Source organism: Podarcis liolepis (genome assembly GCF_965112155.1).
Source record: "Podarcis liolepis genome assembly, chromosome: 6".
Lineage (NCBI taxonomy): Eukaryota > Metazoa > Chordata > Lepidosauria > Squamata > Lacertidae > Podarcis > Podarcis liolepis.
This window is the reverse complement of record NC_139559.1, coordinates 87,632,880-87,658,417: the sequence shown is the minus strand read 5'-3', so window position 1 is coordinate 87,658,417 and position 25,538 is coordinate 87,632,880. Positions and strand designations below refer to the sequence as shown.

Below are 25,538 nucleotides of genomic sequence, written 5' to 3'. Positions count from 1 at the left end.
TGAGATTACATTCAAAAGTTCCTTGAGGACCCTTGAGTGCAGCTCATCAGGTCCTGGAGATCTGAATTCATTTAAGGTAGTTAAATGTCCCCTTACCACCACTTTTCCTATTTGGGGCTGCCACTCCCTCCTTCCATCCTTATTTCTGTTATCACCAGGCATTGCTTTCCTTTTGGGTAAAGACAAGAGGAAAAGTAGGTGTTGAACAGTTCCACCACCTCTCCTTCACCCAATATCATTTCTCCCTCTTCTCCACACAGAGGACCAATTTTCTCCCTCCTGCTTCAAACATAGCCAAATAAAGCTTTTAAATTGTTTTGGACCTCTCTTGACCCACCTGACCTCCCCACAACTGTTGGCTACTCTTCCTTCATGGTTTCCCCTTTCTTATACATACCCTTCTTAAATTTCAGCTCGTTTGTAAACTCCTTATGCAGCCACACTGGTTTCTTTAGATGCCTCCCACTTTTCTTTCTTGTTGCAATTGTCTGCATTTGTGTCAGCAGTATCTCACCTTTAAGAAACTCCATCCATCTTGGACTCCTGTCTCTTTGAGTATTTCTGACCATGGGATTTCACCCCATAGTTCCTTAAGCTTTTTGAAATTAGCCTTCTTATAGTCCAGTGTGCATGTCTGACTCCACTCAGTTTTCCGTTGCCTGTATATAATGAAACCCAAGAAAACGTGATAACTTTCTTCCAAAGATCCCAGTACTTCCACTTGCATCAATCAGTTCCTCCATGTTGATGAGGACCAGATACAAGAGAGATGATCCCACTGTTACTTTTTCCACATTCTGGGAAATGACATTGCCAAAGCGGCAAGGGGCACAACCTCCCACTAGCCCATGATCTTGATCTTTGCAGTCTTGGATCAAATAGGAATGGTGGGAAAGAAATTGCGTCATGGGATTTACAAAAGGAGGGCAAACCCAAATTCATGAAATATTCACACATTGCAGTTCGATTAGGACTTTCCCAAGAACCCTGGAAACTGTAGTCTTGTGAGGAGGGCAAATAATCTCTGAGTGAGACTACGCCCTCACCAAACTTCAGGTCCCAGGATTCTTTGGAGTTAAACCAGGTTTAAGCCAATACAATCTTGTAGTGTAGGTGTAATCTCATATATTCAGAAATCTGAGCAAGAAGCCAGAAGTAAATGCATGTATAATGAAGGGGCAACTGAACAATCAACTGCACAGCAGTAGCAAATCTTTACTGCACTTACAATGGATGCCTTGCTGCTCTGTCACCTTGATTTCATAGCACTTCTGTTCCCAAGCACCCAGGAACATTCTCAACACATAACAAATTGTCTGTAGTTATTATTATTTTTATTATGGGGTTTGTTGGTTGTTAGGCAATTGGTTAGGTATGAGATGAAGATGTAATGGCTTCAGGTGTTACAAAGCGTTCAAGCAAGGATGGCGAGAAGAGCAGCCATTTCCCATTGTGGCTTCTCGGAAGAAGGGGGATCTCTCCTGACTCTCAGAAAGGCAATGAGGTCGAGAGGCCAGACATACAGACTATCAAGGGATGTGATATTTCCCTAAACAATTATGTAGTCAGTTATCAGTTATTGTTTATCATTTCTGTAACACATCTCAGTAAATAACTACTTTGCCGTTCTCTTCTTTTGCTTTGGTTTGTCTTCCTAGTAAGTGCTCAACTGCTCAAACTCAGCAGCCCTTTTTCTTTCTCTGACCTGTCTTGGGACAGGTAGATTATGTCCCGGTTGCTCATTCTGCAGATTGACAGAAAACAGCTCTTTGAGCCAGCTGGCAGGTGGGATGCTAATGCACTCAGCGGCTGACTCCATCAGCTCTGGAGACCTGCCCATGCCCTCCTATCAGGGATTCTAGTTCACTGGGTCAGGGCTGGATTCTTTGCTAATGAATTCCAAATGATGTATTTCGTTTCTTTGCTTTTGTCGGTAAGCAGGAAAACATCTAGATTCTTTTATTGGATTTTCATTCTTTTTATCTGAGTCCTGTAGTGATCGTACAAGATTCAACATTGTCAAACCACTAAAATGCTGGAACCTTTTGAGAGGGAACTAGCTGTTCAGTTAAACTTTGTACTATTTAGAATTTCCACTCATAGAATCATAGAATTGTAGAGTTGGAAGGGACCCTGAGGGTCAGCTAGTCCAACTGCCTACAATGCAGATATCTTAACTAAAGCATTCATGACAGATGGCCATCCAATCTCTGCCTAAAAACCTCCAAGGAAGCAGAGTCCACCACCTTCCAAGGAATCTGTTCCATTGTCAAACAGCTCTTACCATCAGAAAGTTATTCCTGCTATTTAGTTATTTATTTTTATTTATTTTTATTTATATACCTCCCACCATCTGAGGATCTCAGAGTGGTTCACAAGATCCCTTTTCTTGTAACTTATCCCCGTGGTTCACATCCTACCCTGTGGAGCAGGAGAAAGCAAGCTTGCTCCATCTTCCATATGACAGCCCTTTAGATACCTGAATATGGCCATGATATCTCCCCATTAGTCTCCTCTTTTCCAGGCTAAACATACCCAACCCGCTCACCTTTCCAGACCCTTGATCATCTTGGTCGCCACCATCTGCACATGTTCCAGCTTCTCAGCCTTTTTAAATTGTGGCACCTATAACTGAAGACAATTGTCCAAGGCAGAATTGTGGTCAGACCAAGGCAGAATAGTGCACTATCATTTACCATGGTCAGGCACTATATTTCTGTTCATGCAGTCTAGAATAGCATTAGCTTTTTTTTGCTGCTGCACCATACTGTTGACTCATGTGAAGCTTTTGGTCTACTAAGACCAGGATCCTTTCCACACGTTCTACTGGCAAGCCATGTGTTCCCTATCTTTTATTTGTGCAGCAGGTTCTTCCTGCCCGAGTGTCGAACTTTACATGTACCCATATTGAAATTCATTTTGTTAGTTTTGGCCCTGTTCTCCAATCTGTCAGTCATACTGAAGCCTGATTTTGTGTTCTGCGGTATTAACTACCCTCCCAGTTTGATGTCATCTGCGAATCTGATGAGCATCCCCTGAATTCCTTCATCCAAGTCGTTTAGAAAGACACTGAACAACAATGGGCCCAGGGCAGAACCTTGCGGCACCCCACTTGTCACTTTTTTCCAGGATGATGAGAAACCATTAGTGAGCACTTTGGGGGTTTGGTCAGTCACCCAGCTACAAATCCATTTAACAAGTAACCTAATCCAGCCCACATTTTACTAGCTTCTCTGCAGGAATATCCTGAGGGACTTTGTCAAAATCCTTACTGAGATCAAGATAAACAATTTCCACTGCATTCCCCTGATCCACCAAGCTTGTAACACCTTAAAAATAAAGAAATGGAATTTGTCTGGTATGACTTATTTTTGAGAAACCCATGCTTGGTCTTGGTAATCACAGCATCCTATTCTAAGTGCTTGCAGACTGACTATTTAAGAACCTTTCCTGGTATTGATGTCAAGCTGACCAGTCGGTAGCCACCTGGATCTCCTCCCCCCTTTTCCTTTTTTAAGATGGGGACAACATTTGCCTGCCTTCAGCCCATAGGGACCTCACATGTTCACTCACATGATTCCTTGGAGGCAAAGGGATGAGACTTGCAAAATGCTTATCATGAATATAAAGGCAGAAACACAGCCATGCAGGTCTCCTTTGCTATTCACTATAAGCAATGTCCTTCCTTAGCAAGCTTCCTAGGAGTAGGTCCCACCCACTGGACATTCTGAATACTACTCCAGCACTCGGGGCTTCTACGTGTCAGCTTCCAGTAATGGTGGGGAAAAGTCCCCCAGTGAGCTTGTTAAAGGCCATACTATTTTCCAGCGTGCAGAAAAAGCTTGATTATTTCTGTGCCCAATCTCAATAAGGTCATCAGGAGTAAATCGGGATCCATTCCCTCCCTCCCTTTTTGGTAGGAGAGTATCAGATGTAGGAGAGGAGAAGACCGTAGGGAGATTGCCCTCTCTTCTTTTTTATCTTTGCTTCTGTTGTGGCAACAGCAGCCATGGAAAGTAGAGGGCGAGGGATGAAGACTTGGAGGGATAGTTTAAATTAATCAGTAGCTCAAATTTTAATCCAAGATGAAGAACAACTTTCAGTATATACATCCATACAGTGTGTGTGTGTGTGTGTGTGTGTGTGAGAGAGAGAGAGAGAGAGAGAGAGAGAGAGAGAGAGAGAGAGGGTGTATGTGAACACAAAGACACACATATAAATACATGGAAACAGACACATATACCAGTGGGTTGTAGGAAGGAATCTTGGGCTTATGCATTCACGCCGTTTTATGCTTGTAAAAAGTCCTGGACGACCCAGGTGCTTGTCCCACCACTGTGCACCCCATTTTGCCTAGAGTGAGGGGCAATGTAAGCCTGAGAGTTGCTCCGGTACTTCACAATAGGTGAACCCTTTTCACTAGAGGACAGCATCTGCAGGCTGAAAATTGCACATGGATGCTGTCCCCCAACAGATAAGGGCTTGAGGTCAAGGCAAAATACAGACCTGGAGTGGAGAGAAAGAGGAATTCAGAGAGATCCATACTCCTACGTGGACCCATAGCTCTTTTGAATAGGGTTAAAAGAGGCAGTTCTTTGTCCCTGGATAGAACAAGTGAGCTAATTCTGACTTTGCCCAAGAAGACTGACTCCGGAGTTCCTCTATGTTTCCATGACACAGTTGGATAAGAAGCAGTTGGATATTGTGTCTGGGAACAAGGAGTGTGCTCTCTTCATGTTGTTTTTTATTATTACAATTATTTGTTCTTGAAGGTGTGCCGCTCCTTTGTGAAGAAAGAGTACCCTCTAGTGGATGTCTGAATGGCCAGCAGGTTTTCAGACAGTTATCTCTGTCTTCCTGATTCTTTAATTTGTGTCCTTTTCTCTCTCCCCCCTGCCCCCCCGCCTTAAATATTGAGTAATAAACGGGCACTCTATAGAGTTAACTTTAGGCAAGAAGAGACAGTGTGAAATGTTTAAGTGTTTACAGCACCTCTCTTGCAATGCTGCGTACAGACTGAAAATGACATGAAATTGTGCTATTATTTCTAATATCTTTTCAATTTTAACTCTTTCTGGAATTTGCCAGACAGACACTTTGGGGTGCTGTAAACCAGAAGAAACAAGATAGGGGGAAGTCTGGTACCGGTCAGGTTGCCTGTGTGTTGCTTATGCAGTGTGTTGCTGTGCGGAAGAAAGGCGGGTTGTACTCTGATCAGGATGCTGAGCTCTGTGTGAAGAAATTACTCATAGGTCGCCATCAGCATAACAGCTTTCTGGACTGTCACATCAGTGCTGTGCTAACCCAGAAGCACAGGAAGAACCCCTCACCAGTAAACAAGAATATCTTTCTTACCTTGAGGTTTTTTGCTTGTTACTATGTTATGTGGTTTTGCGTTTTTGTATTGTAAACTGCCCTGCGATCCTCGGATGAAAAGCGGTATAGAAATTGAATAAATAAACAACTAAGTTGGAAAGCTGACCTTTGGTGGATTCCCTTCTGTTAGGTGGACTGTTACATTCAGAAAGAAGATCTTGGGACTTGGAAGCCACGGACTTTGTCCTGCACACATCACTTATTTGCCTTTTCCAAGATTGCACCACAAGACAAAATCACTGTTGTATTTGCAAGCACTTCTTCTAGATGGCCAGATTGGACCCTTTCTCTTAAGCAGGTGCCTATAAATGGGGAAAGCACTTAAAAAAAAAAAAGCTTTCAGCATTTTGGAGCTAAAAGGCATGCTTAGGTAAATTCAAATTAGTTCTGTGAACAAAAAAAGAAGCGACAACTCAAGTCAGAAGCACACACGTAGTAGGAATCTGTTGTTTTGCTAAATTTACACCGCTTTGTACTAGCTACGGTTCCAGCTATGTAAATGAAACATCCTCCAAATTGTCAGTTCACCAGCACTGTGCTTTACTAAATGGCTTCCTGTTTCTACAAAATGTGTGTTATTATGCCCTACTATTATATATGTATAAAACTATATATTAGCAAACCCAAACTAGATTATCATAATGCTGTTCCATCTGAATGCGTACCTAATAGCATGGCATAATAGCATTTTCTCTATGTGAGTGTGTAAAGATTCATATTATTTTCACAACTGTCATTTCCATCATTCTACTCCTTCCTGAAGTTCCAGGCTGGAGTTTTGCTGTCTCTGGAGGCTGCCAGCTGTGTGTTCGTGCCTTACCCTTTTAACTAACATTGTACATTTCAGGCAGAGTGGGGAAAGGACTGGGCAAGGGAGGCAGATGTCAATGAAACAGGGGCCTGATGATACGCAGTTGATGTGGCTGTTGCATTAGGAAATGGATTGTCTAAGATGAGTGTTAGATCTGTGGCGTTGTAGGTGGGGCTAATTATATTAAAGAGAGGTAAAGAAGAGCTTTAAAATATTCCCTTTGTCCTCAGTCCCCATGTAGGACTTTCAGAAATAAATGCTTGGACACATTGGCCTTCTCAACACCTTTCCAACTGCATTATTACCCAAAGAATGTGTGTAATCATAATGAAAAGGATAATGTAGGATATGCAGGATTTACTTATGCAGAGAGTGGCTGGGGAAATCCAGTCGGATGGGCAGGGTATAAATAATAATAATAAATTATTATTATTACTATTATTATTATTATTATTATTATTATTATTATTATTATTATCATCATCATCATCATCATCATCATCACCACCACCACCACCCCCACCATCTATAAAGAGGCATGTCATATGTGTCCAATAAGTGTTTGTTTTGCATGGGTTAAAGATATATTGCTCAGTAATAATACTTAGGTTTCCCCATCTTGAACTGTTTGCAAAGATAAATTCATTGTGTGTTTGTATAGACACATGGTAGTTCAGACACTGATTACTTAGATTTTTTTTATATGGACAGTATCTCCCTTCTGAAGCCTACTCCCACTTTAGTGTGATTTTTCGGCAAATGCTCTTTATGAGACAAGCAGGCATCCAATCCCTTTCACGTTTTAATCCTTAGTATCTCTCCTGTTTTCTTTCCCCATTTCTTCAAAAGGTTTGTAACAGGGTTCACAGGATGCGTGGTAGACAGGGAAGAGTAATCTTTTCCATTGTTACTGCTCCTTTACATCCTATTTAGAGTGTGCACAGGGTGAGCTTTCATTCTAGTACCCTGATCCCAAATATTGGTCGTCATCATTTGCATCAGTGTTTGCATGCCAGATCCATTCAAGACTAAGCCTGGGAGCAATAATGGGCCAGAGACAAGAGTGTGGGTTAAATATGGCTACCACCTTATTGGTAAGCCCCTGTTTTGGTGTGGCCTTGGGCAAGTATCCATCTATCAAACAGCCTAGCTGGGGAAGTATCATGGATTGGCTGGGTGCAGAGAGTGTTGGGAGGCACCAGTTGGAGAACCCCCAAGGGAGCGCCCATGGGAAGACGGCTCAGAGCCAGGGAATGGGTGGTGGAAAGGTCATATGCAAGGGAAGTTACAGGACTTAGTGAGCAGGACGAGTCGGGGGCAGAGAGCAGTTCAGACTCTGAGGCAGGTCATTGTACCGGTATTATAAATAGGAGTCAAAATCCAAAGAAGTGCTTGAGACAGTTCACACCAAGGCCTTAGGCATTTCCCTTCCTTTGAACAGATGGAGTTCATGTCGAATTCAATATTGCTTTTGAAATCCCCCTGAGTTTCAATAGTAACTTTCTGTATGAAAGAGGGTAAGGGGAGGACAACCGCTCCAGTGAAACAAATATAAAGCCTCTTGTCCCCAATATATTATGAATTCATTAACATTATACATTTGGCTAGGGTGCTCTTCTGGTTTTTTGCATTGTCATTCATTGATTTTGCTTTGTTTGCTGCCGGGCTTCACAAACTGCAGTGCACAATCACACACACTAAAATGGCATAAAGTTGAGGCATGGATCCTAGATTGCAGCAGCTCTGATTCATTAGATTTCTCACATTTATCTTTGAATCTCAACATGGTCGTCTAACTAATATCTTCTATATGCCTGGCAACATTGCTTTATCGTTGCTTTTTGCTTTATTGTCATTGCTTTTTATTTTTATTTCACGTTACCTTTCCTGTGTTGGTTTTGAGTTGCCCTCGCATAAGTGAAATTTAATCGCACAAAAAATGCTCAAATCTTTGAAAGGATTTGTGACTTGACCACTATCGCTTTGAAGCAATTTAAGGTATTTAATTTTTGAGTTCTGGAATGCCCCCCCCCCCACCTTTAAATGTGCTTTCTGCCAAAAGTAATTTAATTATTCAGATTTTCGCACAGGACCGGGGGAAATAGTTCTTTGAAGCGATCTCATGATTGTGAAAGTGCTGCATTGAAATCAGTTGTCTCCATTGCTTTTCTGAGAGTGATCGGTGAGCCAGGGGTATTGAGGTTTAAACCAGAGTGCTTAGCCTTGAAAGACTGGCATGTGGGCCTCTGCTGCGACTGCTCTACCTTGGCGGCTGGCTTGGTCTTTGTGCCTCTGCTGTGCATTGCTCATTCCTTCCTATAAACCAGCTGTTAGCTTCTTGTAACCCCCGTGAGATTGAAGTTGTACTGGACCAGTCTGAACTACTTTTGTGCTGAAAATTTCTGTTGTGTCTTTTCAACAATTCTGCACCAGTTCAATGCCCCCTCCCCAAGGAGAGGATTAATCTTTGAGGAATTGGTAAACGCTGATAATTTTATTTTATTTTTTAATCAATAAGTGTTTGCTCTTACTTTAACCAAATGAGCATCTGACTCGAAGCTGGAATCAGCTGTGCATTTTCATTTGGCTCATAGAACCTCTGTTGACGATAAATAAGAGATCCGGCTGAGATGAAAATCTCCCCACGCGGTGGTGGACCATTCCCCATCCACCCCATCCCCTATAGGGTGGAGGGTATTCAACAGCACTCAAGAAATGGGCAAAGTCTAAGAATTTTCAGAGTGCTGGTGCTTACCTTTAAATTTGATGTGGCCAGAGATCTTTCTTTCCTTTGCCTTCTTTCTTACATTGAAAAAAAAAGAAAGGCTTACCACAGCTTCAAGCTGTTTTATGAAACAGCATTCATGTAGTACCCAATGGGGACAGCCGTCTTTCCACTTGCCCAAGAATGTCCCTGGGAATTATTCTACGTCATGATGACATAGGGTCATTCTCAGGGGCATTCTGCTGAAAGCAGCCAAGCTGAAACATGGCTTATTTGGGGGAGAAGAAAGAATGTGGTTTTCGTCACCAACAGTGTCTCTGATAGTTGGCCTTTGGCTGAAGGTATTGTGTGTGTGTGTGTGTGTGTGTGTGTGTGTGTGTGTGTGTTTTCTGATGGTATAGCATACAAAGTTGGCATTCTGACAGCACAGCAACACACCAACCAGAAGTATAAAATTGCTCTGATAAAGCAGTGAAACTTGGTTACTGTTTATCCTGCTGTGCTGGGGAGGTGGTAGCAATTCCCAGAGCCTCTTCAGGCCAGACCCTGCACATCTCCCAGCTGGGGCTGCCAGCTGAGCTTTGGAAGATGTTGTCTCAGCAAATGGCCAGGGTCATTTGAAGGCTTAAGAAGACTGGTAAGGCCTTCTCTTCTGGTGGCTCCATCCTCATGGGAGAGCTGCCTACAACCTTTCAAGAGCTCATAACTTATTCTGCAGTCGCATGCTCCAGCACAGCCATGGAACAGGGGTAGCTACATGGGAGTCACCCCCAAAATCTAAGCATGACAAAAGAGCTGCATCTTCAGGCTGAGATGGTAGTAGAATGGCGAGGGTGTCCCATCAGAGGGGTGCCTATGAGTCCTCTGATTCTGCATCCTCCTCAGAGATGCTGCTGCTGCTGCTGCTGATGATGATGATTTTATTATTTGTACCGTGCCCATCCGGCTGTGTTTCCCCAGCCACTCTAGGTGGCTTACAGCACAAAAAATTTAAAACATTAAACATTAAAAATCCCCCGATACAGGGCTGCCTTCTAAAAGTCAGATAGTTGTTTATTTCCTTGACATGTGATGGGAGGGCGTTCCACAGGGCAGGGCATTCCACAGGGAGGGCGTTCCACAGGGCAGGCACCGAGAAGGCCCTCTGCCTGATTCCCTGTGACCTCACTTCTCGCAGTGAGGAAACCGCCAGAAGGCCCTCAGAGCTGGACCTCAGAGAGATACTAGGACCCGGCTGCAGGGGACTTGACACAACTTTAATTCGATTAATTTACCAGCAACAGTTCCTTTGTGTTTATCTTTGATGTCTCCTTGGAGAGGTATGAAAGAAAGGTGTTTAAAACAGAAACTGTAAAAAAACCCATAACGAAACAAAAACACACACACAATCTCAATTGACTGTATTGAACAAAATTCAAAATTCTGCTTAGTGCTAATTTTCTGTTTTTATGACAGTAGAATACAACCATTCAATGGTCAGATATGTTAGGGATGGGCAGATGCATGACACTCTTCCAAAACTTAACAACAAACAAGAGGCGGATTGCAAAAAATTGGGAATGGTTTTCATAATTCACTCCGCAGCACTTCGCTGCCTGAACCTCAGAGGGCTGTCTGAAGTTGTATCAGATGCAGGGAAGAGAGTGGTGGATTGCTGTTTTACAAAAACAAAGATGCCACTTCAAGGCAGAGTGTGTACCAAGCAATTGTCCTGATTTTTCACAAAAGTTATGCGTAGGTTATGTGACGTTGCTGTCAAGTAAGTAGTTGTTGTTCTGCACCTTCTGTTGTAGATTTCCATCGCTTTTCTTACTTCAAAAAGTCTGCCTTTTTTAAATTTAAAAAGTGCATTAGCTATTACCATTTACCAGCGGGTTGTGAAAGTGCACTTTTATGGTTGTGCAGTTCCAAATGTGTGAGAGAGCCGTACAACAGTGTGACAGTCTGCACTTGTGGGCACTAGCAGAGAGAGAGAGAGAGAGAGAGAGAGAGAGAGAGAGGATGCAGAGCTGTGCTGATTCAGATCTAGTTACTGACTGTTCTCACCTTGATCACCATACGTTTGTGCAACCCTTGGAAATCTGAACATAAACAATTGCTCCATAATTATTTTATAACTGGCTGCCTGCTTTGAAAATACAGCACTGAGCCTTCTTTGCCATAAATGCAGAGCATGTGTAAACAGTCTTCTTGTCTGGTCTTATCATGTGAAGAACATGATGCCCCCAATAACTAAGTGTCCCCTCGAATTGGCCTCACATCCACCTTCCCTGTCACAGCCTCATGTGGCTGACCTGCAAAAGCTGCATATGTGACCGGAATTGGCAACAGCCTACAGGGTCTGACCAGCCGCGCACACAAGGGCATGGCATTTTACTTATTTACTATTTGAATGCACTGGCTGTAGCTTAACTCTTGTTGTGCCAATTGTAGATGGTTTTGCTTGCGCCAAAGTGGTGGTTGCTGACCGAATGTTGTCGTTTATCTGTAGTGCAGGCATGTCTAGCTGTGGGTCACTGTGAGGGGAGCAGCCATCCCCTTCCCCACCCTGTAAATTGCTTTACCCCTTTTAGGTCTCCATTTCTTGCACCCTCCCCAAAATAGCTTCTTTCTCCCAAAAACTATTCTGAAGTGAAGTGAAGAATTTCATTTTAAAATAAAGTAAATGCCTTTTAAAGACAATATTATGTTTGTTTGGTTGGTTGGTCGTTGGTTTGGTCAGTAGACAGAACTATTGCCCTCCTTCAGATGGCCAGGCTTTGTCTAGAGACTTCTAGTTGCTGACAACTTTCAGATGGTTTCCCTGCACCAGAGAACAGCAAAATAATATAATTTATCATTTTTGTGCCTAACTATTAAGCCATATTCATAAAGGAAGATATTTTATTAAAATTATTTGGTACCCTGATCTTCAGCCTTTTATAACAATTTATGAGAAACAACAGCAGACAACAATAAAATACATAAATATTGTTAAGGCAGACAAAGCAGCAGTGTACATCATTTTAAAAAGTATATAGTGCAATAAAAGACACCTTGATATATGAGAAAAACAACAATGAGAAGAAACACTTTAGAAACCAGCAGTAATTTAAAAGTGGGCAACAAATTGGAAGAGTAAAATAAATACTAAAAACAACCGGAAACAACAAAAAGTCTTCAGCAAGTGTCTGAAGGCTAAAAGAGATGGGGAGAAAATTTAACAAAAGTTCATTACTTGGTGCTGAATGACATCAGCTCAATGCCAGTTGAATCTCCCTGAGAAGAAAACTCCAAAGCTGGGGTTGCCACCATCAAAACAGCCCTTTCTACAGTCGCCACCCACCTTTCGGTCAAAGTTGGGGATACACAGAGAAGGATCTCTGATGATGACGATACTCAGAAGGGTCCCCACAGGAAAGGGCAGTCCTTTGTAGGACTGTAGAGGTTTATATCTTCGTATGCAGATACTCATTGGCGCCTACTCCTAGATACTTAGGAAGCGGTTGCTATCATTCCATGTTTTAATCTATGCATTTCCCTTTTGTGCTTTCTCACAGTGTTGAGTATTCGAGGGGCTCAGGAGGAGGAACCAACAGACCCCCAGCTAATGCGACTGGACAACATGCTTTTAGCAGAAGGGGTAGCAGGCCCTGAAAAAGGAGGGGGTTCAGCCGCTGCGGCTGCCGCAGCCGCAGCTTCTGGGGGTGCCGGCTCGGACAATTCTGTGGAGCATTCGGACTACAGAGCAAAACTATCTCAAATTCGACAGATCTACCACACCGAGTTGGAGAAATATGAGCAGGTACTAATCTTGTGCGTGGCAGTTTCCCGTACCACAGTAGAAGCCAACATAAAATGTTGGACTGCACACAAAAAAATCCATGGTCCTGTGGATAAGGTGCTAGATCTGGGTTCGAATTCCACCTTATCCTTGTTCTCGGAGTTTATGCACTCAGCAGAATAAAGCAGCAAAGCCATTTTTAGAACAGTACCACTTCATGATGCAGGTGGAAGAGTTTCATACATGGGTAGGCAAACTAAGGCCCAGGGGGCCGGATCTGGCCCAATCGCCTTCTAAATCCGGCCCGCAGATGGTGCAGGAATCAGCGTGTTTTTACATGAGTAGAACGTGTCCTTTTATTTAAAATGCATCTCTGGGTTATTTGTGGGGCATAGGAATTCATTCATTATTATTTTTTCCAAAATATAGTCCGGCCCTCCAAAAGGTCTGAGGGACAGTGGACCGGCCCCCTGCTGAAAAAGTTTGCTGACCCCTGGTTTTATAGATCCAAATTGGGATGCTCTCTATAAACAAAGCTTAATATAGAAAAATAACATTTTGGGGAGGACTGGTTTGTTAATTTTTTTATTTATCAAATTTCTATCCTGCCCTTCCTCTCCAAGGACTTGGCTGAATCCCTTTTCTGGAAATGCTGGTTTTCAACATGCAGGGGGATTTGTTTGTGGAGAGCATTCCTACAGGCTGCCTCCTCAACTAGATCCTAAAATGATGCAGTCCAGGAAAAGCTTTGCGGCTAATCATGATAGCACATCGTCTCACAGGACTACTCTGATGTTGGATTTGATGGTGAAGGATTCTTAAGACAAGCTGCATATGCAAATAATGTTTAGAGAGTTCACATCCCATTAACATTACTCAGTTCCTGCAATGCCGGAATCTCAACTAAAGCATCCATGGCAGATGGACGTCCAATCTCTGCTTAAAAACCTCTAAGGATGCTTCATATAAGATTCCGGCAATGCAGAGAATTGTACTAGATGACCCTTAGGCCCCTTCCAACTCTGCAATTCTATGACTTCCTTTCAGTCTCCTCCTTCCCAGGCTAAACATACCCAACTCCTTCAACCGGTCTTCATAAGGCTTGGCTTACAGACCCTTGATCATCCTAGTTGCCCTCCTCTGCACACGTTCCAGCTTGTCAACATCCTTCTTAAATTGTGGCGCCCAGAATTGGACACAATATTCCAGGTGTGGTCTGACCAAGGCAGAATGGAGTGGGACTATGACTTCCCTTGATCAGGACACGAGACTTTTGTTGATGCAGCCTAGAATAGCCTGAGCTTTTGTAGAAATTACTTAACATATGGCAGAGGCCATATCCACTCAATACATTTAAAGCACATGACTTTCCCCAAAGAATGCTGGTTACTGTTGTTTGTTAAGCATGCTGGGAATTGTAGCTCTGTGAGTGGTAAACTACAGTTCCCATGATTCTTTGGGGGAAGCCATGAAAATGCTATGAATGTACTCTAAATGTATGGTATAGATGTGGCCGTCAGAGTAATATACACAATTCTTTTCTACAATGAACCTCTAGGAAATTTTTGTGGAACTTCTTACTCCAACATGTGAACTCCTTGCAGCCTTTTGTGAATTAATCTTAATACATTGTGATGTACAGAACTGTTAAATCCTGACCTGCGGCTGGGAGGGGCAGGATCATCATGAGTTCTTCCCCGCTCCCTTAGCCTCCAGATCTCAGAGAAGCATGTTATCAAAATACTGTAATATCTGAATAGTACCTGAACATTCCCTTTGCAGTTTTGTCTAATATTTATAGGTGACAAACTCATAGTTCCTGAAAGATTGATTTAAAGGTTTAAAGTACTAAATAATACATTTCTGTAATTAGAAGCTAGAAAAGTTGTGCAGTGATTCTAGTACAACACAACCCGATCTAGTGGGTTGGATTTTTTTTTACAGACAAGGATATTCAATGCACACGCCTACTCTCCATATCACAGAAATCCATGTGCGCAAGGGATTTCCATAAATTCTTTTGTGCATAAGACACTGAACAGGGGCAGCATTCCTGAATTTTCTCTGGCAAAGATCACCTTCAAGCTGGTTTCATCTTTTTCCATCTCAGCAGATTTTTTAAAAGGATTCCCAAGATGAATTGTAGCATTTATAAGACCTATTCACTGCACCAAAGATATGCCCCAAAGCCACTGTTGTCACTTTATATTTTTAAAACGCTAATGAATTGACTAGACAGGAAAAACTCCCTCCTCTATTGAGAGTGGGTTTCTTTTAGATTTCCCTCCTTTTTCTGGAAATTCCAGGATATTCACTAAAAATGCCCTCTAAGGGGGGAATTCAGTGTTGTGCTATGATGAACATTCCATTTGCACAAGCATTTCATCTTGCCAGCTGGAGCGATCACCACTAGAGCCATCTTCCCCTAGCACTCTCCCAGCACACCAGGGCCAGCTCACCCATGATGCAAGGAGAGGTGACTGCCTCAGGCAGCAGCGTTCACCAGGGCATCAGATCCAGACGTCACTATTTCTTCCACCCTTGTTCCTGATGTAGAGGGAGATCTTCCCTCACCCATTCTTCCCTGGCAGGAAGAGGCTGTGCCATTTTGGGTCCACTTCAGCTCCTTTAAAATCTTCCCAGGTTTGGCCTCTGGGCTTGGCAAATTTGGGAAGGAAAAAGAACTTCATTTGGGAGCAATAGGGACAAGAAACGCTTGTCATTCCCCTAGAGATAGCGAGGAAGAAATAAATATATGGAAACTAGCTTTCTCTGTAGATCACTTCCTTGGTTTGCCTCTTTCTCATAAGAAAGAGTGGTGAGTAAACTTCGGTCCTATTCCAACTACACCCAGGATGGCACCCAGTTTCCTTTCTAACAAAGGGCAGGAATGTAAATAAAAGAGATCAGCAGTAATCCTACCTTTGTCTCTCGACAGGACTTACCCTGACAGACAGCCTCACCCAGCCGGGGGTTCTTGTTACCCCTGCTATGCTGCTCCATAGAGCCCAGGGGTCAGCAAGGTTTTCCTTCCCTGGGCCGGTTCACTCCAGCTGAGATCCCTCTGTGGGCTGGATTGCACGCACAGCTGCGATTTCCGGCACCTGAGCATGTGCAGACGTGATTTCTGGCACCGCAGAAGCGAGTCCCTGCACCACGCTGCGCCGGTTTAGTGCAGCGTGCAGGGACTCGCCACACGGGCGGCTCGGTTTGGGGGCAGCTCGTGAGCCAGTTAAACGACCCCCGTGAGACACTTGTGGCCCATGGGCCTTAGGTTGCCTACCCTTGATAGAGCCCTCATATTGTGTGAGCCTGGCTGTGGGGGTGCCCGACCAGCAACTGAATGGAAAACCATCCTCTTCCAGGTTTAGCGAGCTCTCTCCTTCAGTCTCACAGCCCTAGAAAGGCAGGGGGAGAGCAGTTCAGATAGGCTGGCTTGTGCAAGGAGCCAATCTGCCTGGAGCCTTTGTAAGACTTGGGGAATAAGAACCTCTTTACTGCCCATTCGTTAGTCTTTGCCTTTAGGCCATATATGTTTGCATCACATGCCTCCTCGTATCGTATCCCCACCTGGCTGAGGGAAAGGAAGACTCCTTGATACAGCCAGCGAAGAAACTGACATTAAGAATCCTCTGTCAAATTAACATTGTGGTCAGTCATCAAGAACAGGGCCCTCCAGAAACTGGGTGTACGAGCTTCTGGCAGCAAGATGCCTTTGGCACGTCTAATTTCAGTTATTACCTGTTTGCCCTTTCATGTCAGGGATCCTGATGTGCTCTACAACCCTGCTGCTTTGGCTCTAATTATTATCCTTGTTAACACACAGGCGGAAAACTTGCTGAAAGTAAGTGTCATGTTTTGTATTTGCAATGAGTTGATTCGTGTCATCCCCAAACCTGTGATAACTCACCCGCTCTTATCACCGGCCGCCAAAGTTTGGGCTGGCGTTAGTAACTGTCAGAGATTCCATTTCTATCAGAGGCGACCAGTGGGATTGTCAAGCAATAAATGCACAAGGCTGCTCAGCGGCAAACCCATTTGTGCATGTTTGTCGGAGGCAACTGAGGTGCTAATGGGGGTTGGGGGCTGTCCTCCTCCCAGTTGCTGTCTCCTAAGCCACCACTGTTTGCTGGGTGCCACCCGTCAGTTCCAGCTCTTGCCCTGGAAGGTGCATCCCTGAACCTATTGGGCTGCATCACCCCCAGTGCTCATGGCTACCAGGGTGGCAGAACAATTATTTTCTTTGGCCTGCTTCTATAAGGATCCCTGATCTATGACTCACTTCTAGGCCAGTTCTACACATGAAACAGAATACAGCGATAGGAATCATAGGTGACATTTTTTGAATTCTGGTCCATGTAAAAAGTTTCCTGCAGATTAATAATAATAATAATAATAATAATAATAATAATAATAATTTATTTATACCCCGCCCATCTGGCTGAGTTTCCCCAGCCACTCTGGGCAGCTCCCAATCGAGTGTTAAAAACCATTCAGCATTAACTATTAAAAACTTCCCTAAACAGGGCTGCCTTCAGATGTCTTTTAAAGATAGGATAGCTGCTTATTTCCTTCACATCTGGTGGGAGGGCGTTCCACAGGGAGGGCGCCACTACCGAGAAGGCCCTCTTTCTGGTTCCCTGTAACCTCACTTCTCGCAATGAGGGAACCGCCAGAAGGCCCTCGGTGCTGGATCTCAGTGTCCGGGCTGAGCGATGGGGGTGGAGACGCTCCTTCAGGTATACAGGACCGAGGCTGTTTAAGGCTTTAAAGGTCAGCACCAACACTTTGAATTGTGCTCGGAAACGTACTGGGAGATAAATAAATAAATACCCTACACACATGACAAAGAAATGCTCTGGCCCAGCCTATCTGTTTTCCAGTTTTGACACAAATACATTCACTGAGCTTAAAATGTAGCCAGAAGATACAAATCACACTTTTTGCTCACTGTCGGACGTATTAAAACTTTTATTTACAGATTTGTTTGTTGATTGTGTAAGAATTGCATACTCGTCGAGGGGCCCTGATCTGTGTTTCTGCATGAGTTGATGATATGGGAACATGTCCTGATCTGAAGGGGATTTGTAGAGAGATTCAGTGGACAAGTGCCTGTTCCAGTCAGGAGGAATGCCCAAAATAAGTGACTCATGCAGAGATTCAACAGGCATTTTCCCAGGCAGAAGGCAGGTAATCCCACTGTATCTCTGCACTGGGAGTGACTGAGTGATACAATCACACCCAGTCCAGAAGCACAGCACGGTTACCAGAATCCCGCCTGGAAGATTGCCTGTTGCATCTCTGCATGAGTCAATGATTGAGAGGAGGCAAGCCCAGTGATCTGTGGAGAGACAGAATAGGAAGTTTTCTCTGTATGTGAACTCATGAGATCCTTTCATTATATAATTAATCCATCTGGGATTATATATTAGCTGTTTTCTCATAACCCTGGCACATTCTGAGAACCTCATTACTATTGAGAGGGAAGGATGAATCTGCCAATTTCAGTTTCTCACAGTTTTTATTTTTTCAGTTCAGTTCTCCACAACTGTTTTGATTTTTGTTAAGTCTTCATGAAAATTAATCAACATTTTAATGTGATTTTCTCCTGATATGCACCTGCCTGTATGCAATTTTGCCCAGTATGCCCTTTTTACAAATCGATTTCCCCTTAAATAATGCATTTTATGTGTTGTTTTCATTAATATGTTGTTGTTGTTATCACCGTCATCATTTCATTTCTATACCACTTTATATTTTTAAGGGAAAAATCTGGAAGTGGTTTACAACCTACGTTAAAACATCAAATAAAACCGTCCAGAATTAAACAACTGAATTAAGTCACGTATAAAGTATACATTCAAAGCAACATAATGAGCAGGAAACGAAAATACTATCTTGAACATTTAAAAAGAAAACATTATTAAAGGAAGTCAAATATAAAGCACACACATAAAAGAGCAGAATTATCAAGATAAAAGAACATTGTCATTGGCATGGAACATGGCTGCTGTTGCTGCCAGTCCTTCCAAGGTAGCTGTGGAAGTTGAGGCTCCATGACCCGGGCCCTCTTCTACAGTCTCAGCTTTTGTAGTTGGAGTCCGTCATGGCCCTGCCTTCCCAGTCCAGGTGGAAAAAGGCCCGTAAGGCACCGAGAAGGTCTTCCAGGCTGAGTCACAGCCAAGATGAGTATATCCATAGTACTGCAGAATCGTAGAGTTGGAAGTTGGAAGGGACCCCAGTGGTCATCTAGTCCAACCCCCTGCAATATAGGAATCTCAACTAAAGCATCCAAGGCAGATGGCTATCCATAGAGTAGGTATTCATATGGACACTTAACCTCAGTATTTGCATTTTTTTTCACATGTTAAAAACAACAACAACATTAATAATACTTCACCCCTCTGACTGGCTTGCCCCATTTTTATGTGTACAATTATTATTTTTGCATTTGTGTGTACATATGCATACACACTTTTGTGCTTATTACCTGGCTAGAGAACTGCATTACAAAATTCAGTGTGGATTTTGAAGGATGGCTGTGTTTCAAAATATACAAATTAGATAGGTAAAGGTAAAGGGACCCCTGACAGTCAAGTCCAGTCACGAACGACTCTGGGGTTGCGGCACTCATCTCGCTTTACTGGCCGAGAGAGCCAACAGTTTTTCCGAGTCATGTGGCCAGCATGACTAAGCCGCTTCTGGTGAAACCAGAGCAGCGCACGGAAATGTCGTTTACCTTCCCGCCGGAGCGGTACCTATTTATCTACTTGCACTTTGATGTGCTTTCGAACTGCTAGGCTGGCAGGAGCAGGGACCGAGCAACGGGAGCTCACCCCGTTGCAGGGATTCAAACCGCTGACCTTCCGATTGGCAATCCCTAGGCTCAGTGGTTTAGACCACAGCGCCACCCGCATCCCTAAATTAGATAGGCTTGCCTTTAAATGTGAACTGATTTTTTTTTCAATTCAACACCCACCCACTCTGTAGCTTTTGTGCTGTTCGTTTCCACCCTCAGTCTTTGGCCTAGTTCTCACTGAGGTTTTCAACCTGTTTCTGAGCTTGGACCACTTTAGACTTCAGACAGGAATCCCACTCCTCTGCACAAAACAATTCCCTTCAAACTAGCATGTCCGGCAGAAGGGTTCTAGCATAACTTGTTCTCCCTGATGCTCAGCTCACAGGAATCTTTCCCGCTGTCCCATGTGTGTGCCTCTTCCCCCACCCGGTCTTGACATAGGTTTGTCACTTCCATAGGGTGTAATCTTCACAGCATTCACCATTGTTCTTCTGGAGGCCTTGCACCAACTCTCCACCAGCAAAATAAAGCCAGTTTCTTTCAAGCACTATCTGACCCTGTGCCAAACAAGTGTGGCGTATTAATGTTCCCATGATGTACGATGTCCCATATATATTTCTGCTTCTGATATCTTATGTGTGGATTTCCCCCCCTGTAATGTTGATTCCCTGTGTTATTGAAGAATATTAGCTAGCCAGAGAGTTTTTTAGCCTGGCTGAAACTGAACTCGTATGAGCTGGAGGTGGAATGCTTGTTTGGAACTGGATTGGTTTTATGCAGTGCAACGGACAGCAGAAAAATGTCTGATCATGTGTTCAAATAGTGTATTTTATGTCTTCTAATGGCAAGTCCATTCCAGAATCACATGGGCAGTACTTCTTATAGCCATATCAACAGAGCAAAGGCTCATCTCATCTCTGAGAGCATCTCATTAAGTAACAAAAACACTTTGCCTTCCCTAGACAATTTCTTTTCCTGTCTGCAAATAGACTCTCTCACACATCTGTGGCTCTGTAGTTGATACTTACACTGAGTTCTGGACATACATTTCGATCGTGCATTTGGGGAAATGATCATTCGTGCACAGGAAAAAAGCTGCCTGAGATTTTTGGTTTTGTTTTTTTTAAGGTAGGGGTATACATTTTTAAATAAATGCAAACAAAATAAATCAGACCATTGGCTCAGCTCTGTCACAGATAAGAATAGATGAACTTGTCAAATTGAGTTTTTCATTTGTCCAATCTTAAATTCGGTTCTCCTCATTTCTGCATAAATTTAAGATTTATTTATTTTTTTAAAGCATGAGAATCCATCAGCATTTTAGTTTGCATTTTTCCTAATATGGGCATTTTATATTTAATTTTACCTAATATACACATCGTTGCAAGCAGCTTTTCCTAATACAATGCATTTTCAAGCTATGTTCACTAATATATGCATTTATGCACACTTTCCCCTAATATATATATTTTGTATGCATTGTCTGGCTGGAGAACTGCACGGCCAAATTTGTAGAAGTGCAAATTTTGAAGGCTAGCTGTGTATTGGTAAGTGCAAATTAGGGAGGTTCACAATAAAATGTGAACCAAAGTGAATTTCTCCCCCTAGTCAGAAATTTGCTCATTTTTCTGTCCATGTGTGCATGCACATGCTTATGCTCTTTTGCATTTGCTCATGTCCTATCATAAACTGGTGTTGGATCTTTTATTCCATAAGGGTATTAGATAGAGGTATCACAGTAATCCGAAAGGTTCAATTTCTGACCTGCGTGAAATGGCTCCATAATCACCATATGCCTGTTTATAAAGAGGCGGATTTAGGGGAGTGTGACTGGTTCTCTTGCATTGGAAGGTGAGAGGACAGCGGGGACAGCGAATTTTGGCCTCGCACAGGGTACCACCAAAAATTTTAAAGCCCAAAGGCTGGTACTGGGTTATATCCAATTACTTTCTACTAAGGGAGTGATTATCAGTACATACAAATTCTTGTGGAAGTAATGGAGGCAAAAAAATGGTGGCTGGATACAGAAACTTCTACAGAAGCTCACTGGAGGTTGAAGAATCTTTATGCACATCCAACTTTGCATCCAATTGAAAGCAAAGAAGTAGGAAACGATTGAATTTAGCTGCACACCTAAATAAGGATCTGAGTGCACATCTTATGAAAAGCAAGATGTGTATTTGGATACATATTCCTACCTGCATCTTATTTTCATTGGTGGTTTCTCTAAATGAGACATAGTGTAGAGTTGCTCAGCAGATGTTGAAGACCATGGGGCAGAAAACCAGACAACGTTTGAAGGAATGAAGGGGCAGGATTCCTACATCCCTGCTGCAGCCGCCTCTTGCACAGCATGCAGTGACTCCTCCGGTCCTAAGGGATCTTCTCGCTCTTTCTCTTGTTGTCCCAGGCATGCAACGAGTTCACCACTCACGTGATGAATCTGCTGCGAGAGCAGAGCAGGACCCGGCCCATCTCACCCAAGGAGATAGAGCGGATGGTCAGCATCATCCATCGCAAGTTCAGTTCCATCCAGATGCAACTCAAACAGAGCACATGTGAAGCTGTCATGATCCTGCGCTCCCGATTTCTCGATGCACGGTGAGTTTACCCCAGGCATATCAAGAACCACTCACTGAAACACTTCTATGTGACTAGGAAGGAAGACTTGTAAATTGGTAAAGAGACTGTTCCTCTTCTCCTTTCTTCATCTTCTTCCAGTATGTTCATCTTCTTCCAGTATGTTGGGGCCACAAATGACTAACATATGTGGGAGCCTGAGCTAGTAAACATTTTTTTTTGTGGATCACTAACGGTAGACTGTTCTACCTGTTCCTTCAAGGTAGATTTTCAAGGCTGTTCTACCTCCCCCCCCCCCAAAAAAAAAAAACCAAAAACAAACGAAAGCTACTATTGAACCATTTAAAGGAAATAGCTGCTTAAGCTTGCTGGGGAAGAAGATAGATGAGCTACAAGGTTATTTCTGTACAAACTGAGATCAAACTATATGTATAACAAATTCAATTGTCAAAGCTAGAATTGAAAAGCAAAATAAAAATAACATGGACTGTACAAGTTCAGACTACAGGAAGGAGATGCCCTCTTTGAATGCTCTCCCATGCAAAAGTTCTCTGCAGGTAGAAAATTAGCACACTGGGGAGAAAAGTTATTGGCCAGGCCTCTCACTATTATGCTGATTTTTCTACTTGTTTGCCCCCCACCCCCTTACAGAGCAGAGCACAAGCTAGTTTCCCATAGTTTGCCCATCTTTCAAGTATGTGGCCAGTGCCATGTGAAATTCTTCCAACTTGCTTCACTGCCTGTTTTCCAATAAACTGGAATTATAAAGGCTACTTGGAAGTGGGTCGATGGAAGGTGCTCTGTTTAAAACGCAGCAAGTGATGTTTGCAGTGTAACCGACAACATGCTCCAAACTCCTGCAAAAGATCCAGAGATCTCCCCTAATATCTAATTTGGCACAGAGCTAAACGTTACACTCAAATGCAAGTTTCTCACATTTTATTTTTTTATTAAAGAATCTTTGGAGGTGGACATAGGGAGTGACAGCACAGCAGTTGGGGGGATGGCACTTAGCCCATCTCTTGGGTGGGTCAAAATCACCTTCCACGTTTGTGAAGAGCAGTCGGTGGAAGGTAATTTTCATCAGAAAACTGTCACATGAGGAAAGGGTTAAATGATTCGCTACTTTGCCAGTCAGATTTGCAGTCACTTTAAGAAGGGGGGAGAAATACACGAATCTGTATGGAACATCTAGTTTGACCATTTGAGACTGATGTGTTCCTGGTGACTTTGGGCTCCTCCTTAAATACATTGCTTTTAGGTCATTGAGTACTGAGCATCTGTTTCTTTTTGACCAGGCGGAAAAGAAGAAATTTCAACAAGCAGGCTACAGAAATCCTCAATGAGTATTTCTATTCCCACCTCAGCAACCCATACCCCAGTGAGGAAGCCAAAGAGGAGCTAGCCAAGAAATGTGGCATCACAGTCTCACAGGTAAGAAACCCAGGTGCCTGTTCTATGCCGAGAGCACCCGTCTTGTCTGTCTAGTTATCCATCCATTTATGTAATCTGGGAGAGGTGGAAAGAGCCCGCACCAAAAAAAAGTGTCTGCATAGAAAGGGAGTACCATTGGGAATGAAGAATGAGCAAAGAGGGGGATGAGGGACTGGGGAGCAGCAGAATTCTGAGGACATAAGAAAGGAGAAATCTGCTAAGCAAAAATGTAGAAGTTGTCTAGGGAAGGGATTGTATTTGGGGGGAAAACGAATCTTAAAACTCATGGCTCAGAGAGTAGAGCATGGGACTCTTAGGGTCTTGGGTTTGAGCGCCATGTTGGGCAAAAGATTCCTGCATTACAGGGGATTGTTGTATGATTCTGCTGAATTGTGTACAAGGATTGTATACGGCAATTGGGTATTCAGGGTCGTTTTTAGGCCCTTGAGTATTTTAATCCAAAGAAGAGCACTGTGTTGCTTGCACTAGAATCATGGGCAACTATTCTGGGCAACCTCGTGACGTTTAACTGGAGTTGCTCAATGAGAAAATCTGTAGCAGCGGGAAAAGATCATGAAAGACAACTCGTTGGATGTCTGCTGAGATAGAACCCTCATCACCTGGGTCAACAATGAGGCTTCTTGGCCAGAGCTGCATGTGAACTAAGAGCTCATCCTAGAATGTGCCCTGGATTCATCTGTAGTCCTGACAGTGGTTTCCAAGGCTGACAAAGCCACGTGGAAAGGATTCACTGAAAGCAGAACATTTGAAAACCACCACATTTAGGAAACTTTTGTGAAGACTATATTGCCATGGATGGACTGGGGGGGGAGGGGGGAGTTTCCAGGATAATTTCCATCTTGTCAAGCAGTGTACATAGTAATTACTCTCCCATTTGCTACTGAGCATAACACCTCCTTAATGTTCTTCTTTGTGCTATATTATGTGTTCCCACATGGTTTGAGATTTCTTATTAAGGTGACAAAGGAGCTGGGTGCTCCTAGAATGGAAAGCTCAGCTATTGGCCACCAGTTATTGGCTACCCTCAAGGATGGGACTACGAATGGTGGAATTATTGCTCCTCGCAACCTTCCCAAACTCTCAATGAAGCCTTCCTTGATAAGGAAGTTGCTGAAACAGATTGAAGCTGAGCAGATTTGTGTCACCAAGAACTGCATGAATTTATTACATAGGTTGAAACATAGAATAATAGAATTGTAGAGTTGGAACGTATCCTGAGGGTCATCTCGTCTGACCCCCTGCAATGCAGGAATCTCAGCTAAAGCATCCATGACAGATGACTATCCAACCTCTGCTTAAAAACCTCCAAGGAAGGAGAGTCCACCACCTCTCATGGGAGTCTATTCCACTGCCAAACACCTCTTACTGTCAGAGAGTTCTTCCTGATGTTTAGTCAGAATTGCCTTTCTTGTAACTTGAATCCATTCGTTCAGCTCCTACCTTCTGGAGGTACCTGGTTGATAACAAGACCACTCTGGCTGATTAGAAGAATCAAAACCAGCAGACCAGAGTCCCTCGGAAGGTGGTGGACTCCTTCATTTGAGGTTTTTAAGCAGAGTTTGGATGGCCATCTGTTATGGGTGCTTTTCTTAAGATTTCTGCATTGCAGGGGGTCAGACCAGGTGACCCTAAGGGTCCCTTCCAACTCTACCATTCTAGGATTCTTTGATTCTGTAATTCTATGGATGATGTAGAAATTGGATTTTGCTCCTTTATGCTATTGCCTCTCAAGTTTTTATAATGCTGTGACTTTTGCCATTCAGCCAATGGGCATTCCATGATCCAGGGGGCAACCTAAAAAGGTAGCAATGCCTAAGAGCTGTTTCCCAGTATATGCAGTTGGAGATAGCAGCAACCTTCTGCAGATTGCTTCCAACTGGGAAGTCCGGCCATACCAGTCTTTATTGAATTTCATGTTACTTTTTTGTTGACCATTTTTCCAGTTCACATATTTTTGATTCAAACTTTTTGTCATTGAAAGTGTTAACAATTCCTCCTCCTTGGTTTCACCTGCAGCTTCAAAAGTATG

The 25,538-nt window shown here is 43.2% G+C and overlaps 1 protein-coding gene across 5 annotated transcripts in view; it reads left to right on the top strand.

The window, feature by feature from the left end:
- The window catches only part of PBX1 (PBX homeobox 1), a 220,071-nt gene that overhangs the window by 158,598 nt on the left and 35,935 nt on the right, over window positions 1-25,538 (top strand). For all 5 annotated transcript variants that reach the window (XM_083506829.1, XM_083506827.1, XM_083506830.1 and 2 more), the window contains exons 3-5: window positions 12,452-12,696; window positions 21,885-22,075; window positions 23,353-23,488. In XM_083506829.1, the coding sequence (XP_083362955.1) occupies window positions 12,452-12,696; window positions 21,885-22,075; window positions 23,353-23,488 (572 nt within the window). The remainder of the gene's footprint in view (window positions 1-12,451; window positions 12,697-21,884; window positions 22,076-23,352; window positions 23,489-25,538) is intronic.